Source organism: Drosophila obscura, unplaced genomic scaffold, assembly GCF_018151105.1.
Source record: "Drosophila obscura isolate BZ-5 IFL unplaced genomic scaffold, ASM1815110v1 contig_186, whole genome shotgun sequence".
NCBI classification, from domain to species: Eukaryota; Metazoa; Arthropoda; class Insecta; order Diptera; family Drosophilidae; genus Drosophila; species Drosophila obscura.
Window position 1 is genome coordinate 6,191,941 of NW_024542774.1, and position 1,133 is coordinate 6,193,073.

Sequence of the window (1,133 nt, forward strand, 5' to 3'; positions counted from 1 at the left end):
GCTCAAAGCCTTTACCGCTGGCTGCCGCCTGTTGACTTTTAAATTTTTCATATGCAAACTGGGTAGTAAAAACTCAACTCAACTCCCGACACAACAATGGGGCACAAAAGAAAGCGCCCCGACTGCTGGCAGGTGTGCAGCTGCAAAAGAAAGCGCAGTCAACCCGAGACCCGAGTCCTTCTCTGCCTTTCAGCACTCCCTGCATAAGTTTTCACTTCCTCGATTCGTTGTGATCCCCCGTTGAGCGCCGTTGAGCGCCATATTGAGCAGATAAAAGGCATAAAAGGCAAACATCTGCTGCCTACCCCCATTGTCTTATTGTTCTTTTTCTTTTGTAGTGAGGATACTCTTCAAGGAGATAAATGTACTCTGTGTATTTGAGCAAGCGAAAAACTGAAAGTATTTGTTTATTCAAACGTAATTCAAGTGGTGGGGGATAAAAGCTCTCAAGTGTGGATCACTGGAAGTACTTCTGTAGTATGCCCTGATCGTAGAGGCGCTTCACATCGGTGCCGCCTCCCACGAACTTGCCATCGATGAAGCAGCGCGGCACAGTGCGTGCCCCGGTCATCTCGCCCAGCACTGCCTGGATCTCGTTGCCATCGTCGCGCTGGTCCAGCTCGATCACCGTCGCGCTCACATTCAGCTTGCGGAACTGCTCCTTGGCCATGCTGCAGTAGGGGCAAAAGCTCTTGCTGAATATCACCACCTTGTTAGTGCTGATCGTGTCGCGCACAAACTGCGCTTGCGGACTGTTCATGTTCACGTACAGAGCAGGGGTCTGCAATTGACTGACCACTGAACCCATTAAGCTAACTGGATGGCACAAGGGCACACAAATATTGCAAACGGAAAAAGCGTTTGTTGAATTTTGATCTATGATTTCTGACTGATTTTGATGGAAGTGAAACTGTTGTCAGCTGATATGTGGCCAGGGGGTTGCTGGGATTCGTTTTTGTTTTTTTAGGGGGTTTCCAAAGGTTACTTTTCAGTTCATTATCCACTGCTTCTCTGGGGAATCTCTTCAAAGTTTTACTACACAGCATCGATTAAGATATCATTAATTTGTAAGGAAAACCCACAAACAGCAACCTAAAGCCCCATTACTGTGGTCTGTCATAAAGTCCACCCAT

The 1,133-nt window shown here is 47.5% G+C and overlaps 1 protein-coding gene across 1 annotated transcript; it reads right to left on the bottom strand.

The window, feature by feature from the left end:
- Positions 1-376: 376 nt before the first annotated feature.
- Positions 377-930, bottom strand: LOC111074517 (glutaredoxin-C4). The gene has a single exon (XM_022367317.2). The coding sequence runs from the start codon at positions 806-808 to the stop codon at positions 458-460; it is 351 nt and encodes a 116-aa protein (XP_022223009.1). The 5' UTR covers positions 809-930; the 3' UTR covers positions 377-457.
- Between the last annotated feature and the right edge of the window lie 203 nt (positions 931-1,133).

Bases quoted from the DNA above. Each gene is read 5' to 3' on its own strand.
- LOC111074517 (XM_022367317.2), bottom strand. From the start codon at position 808: ATGGGTTCAGTGGTCAGTCAATTGCAGACCCCTGCTCTGTACGTGAAC.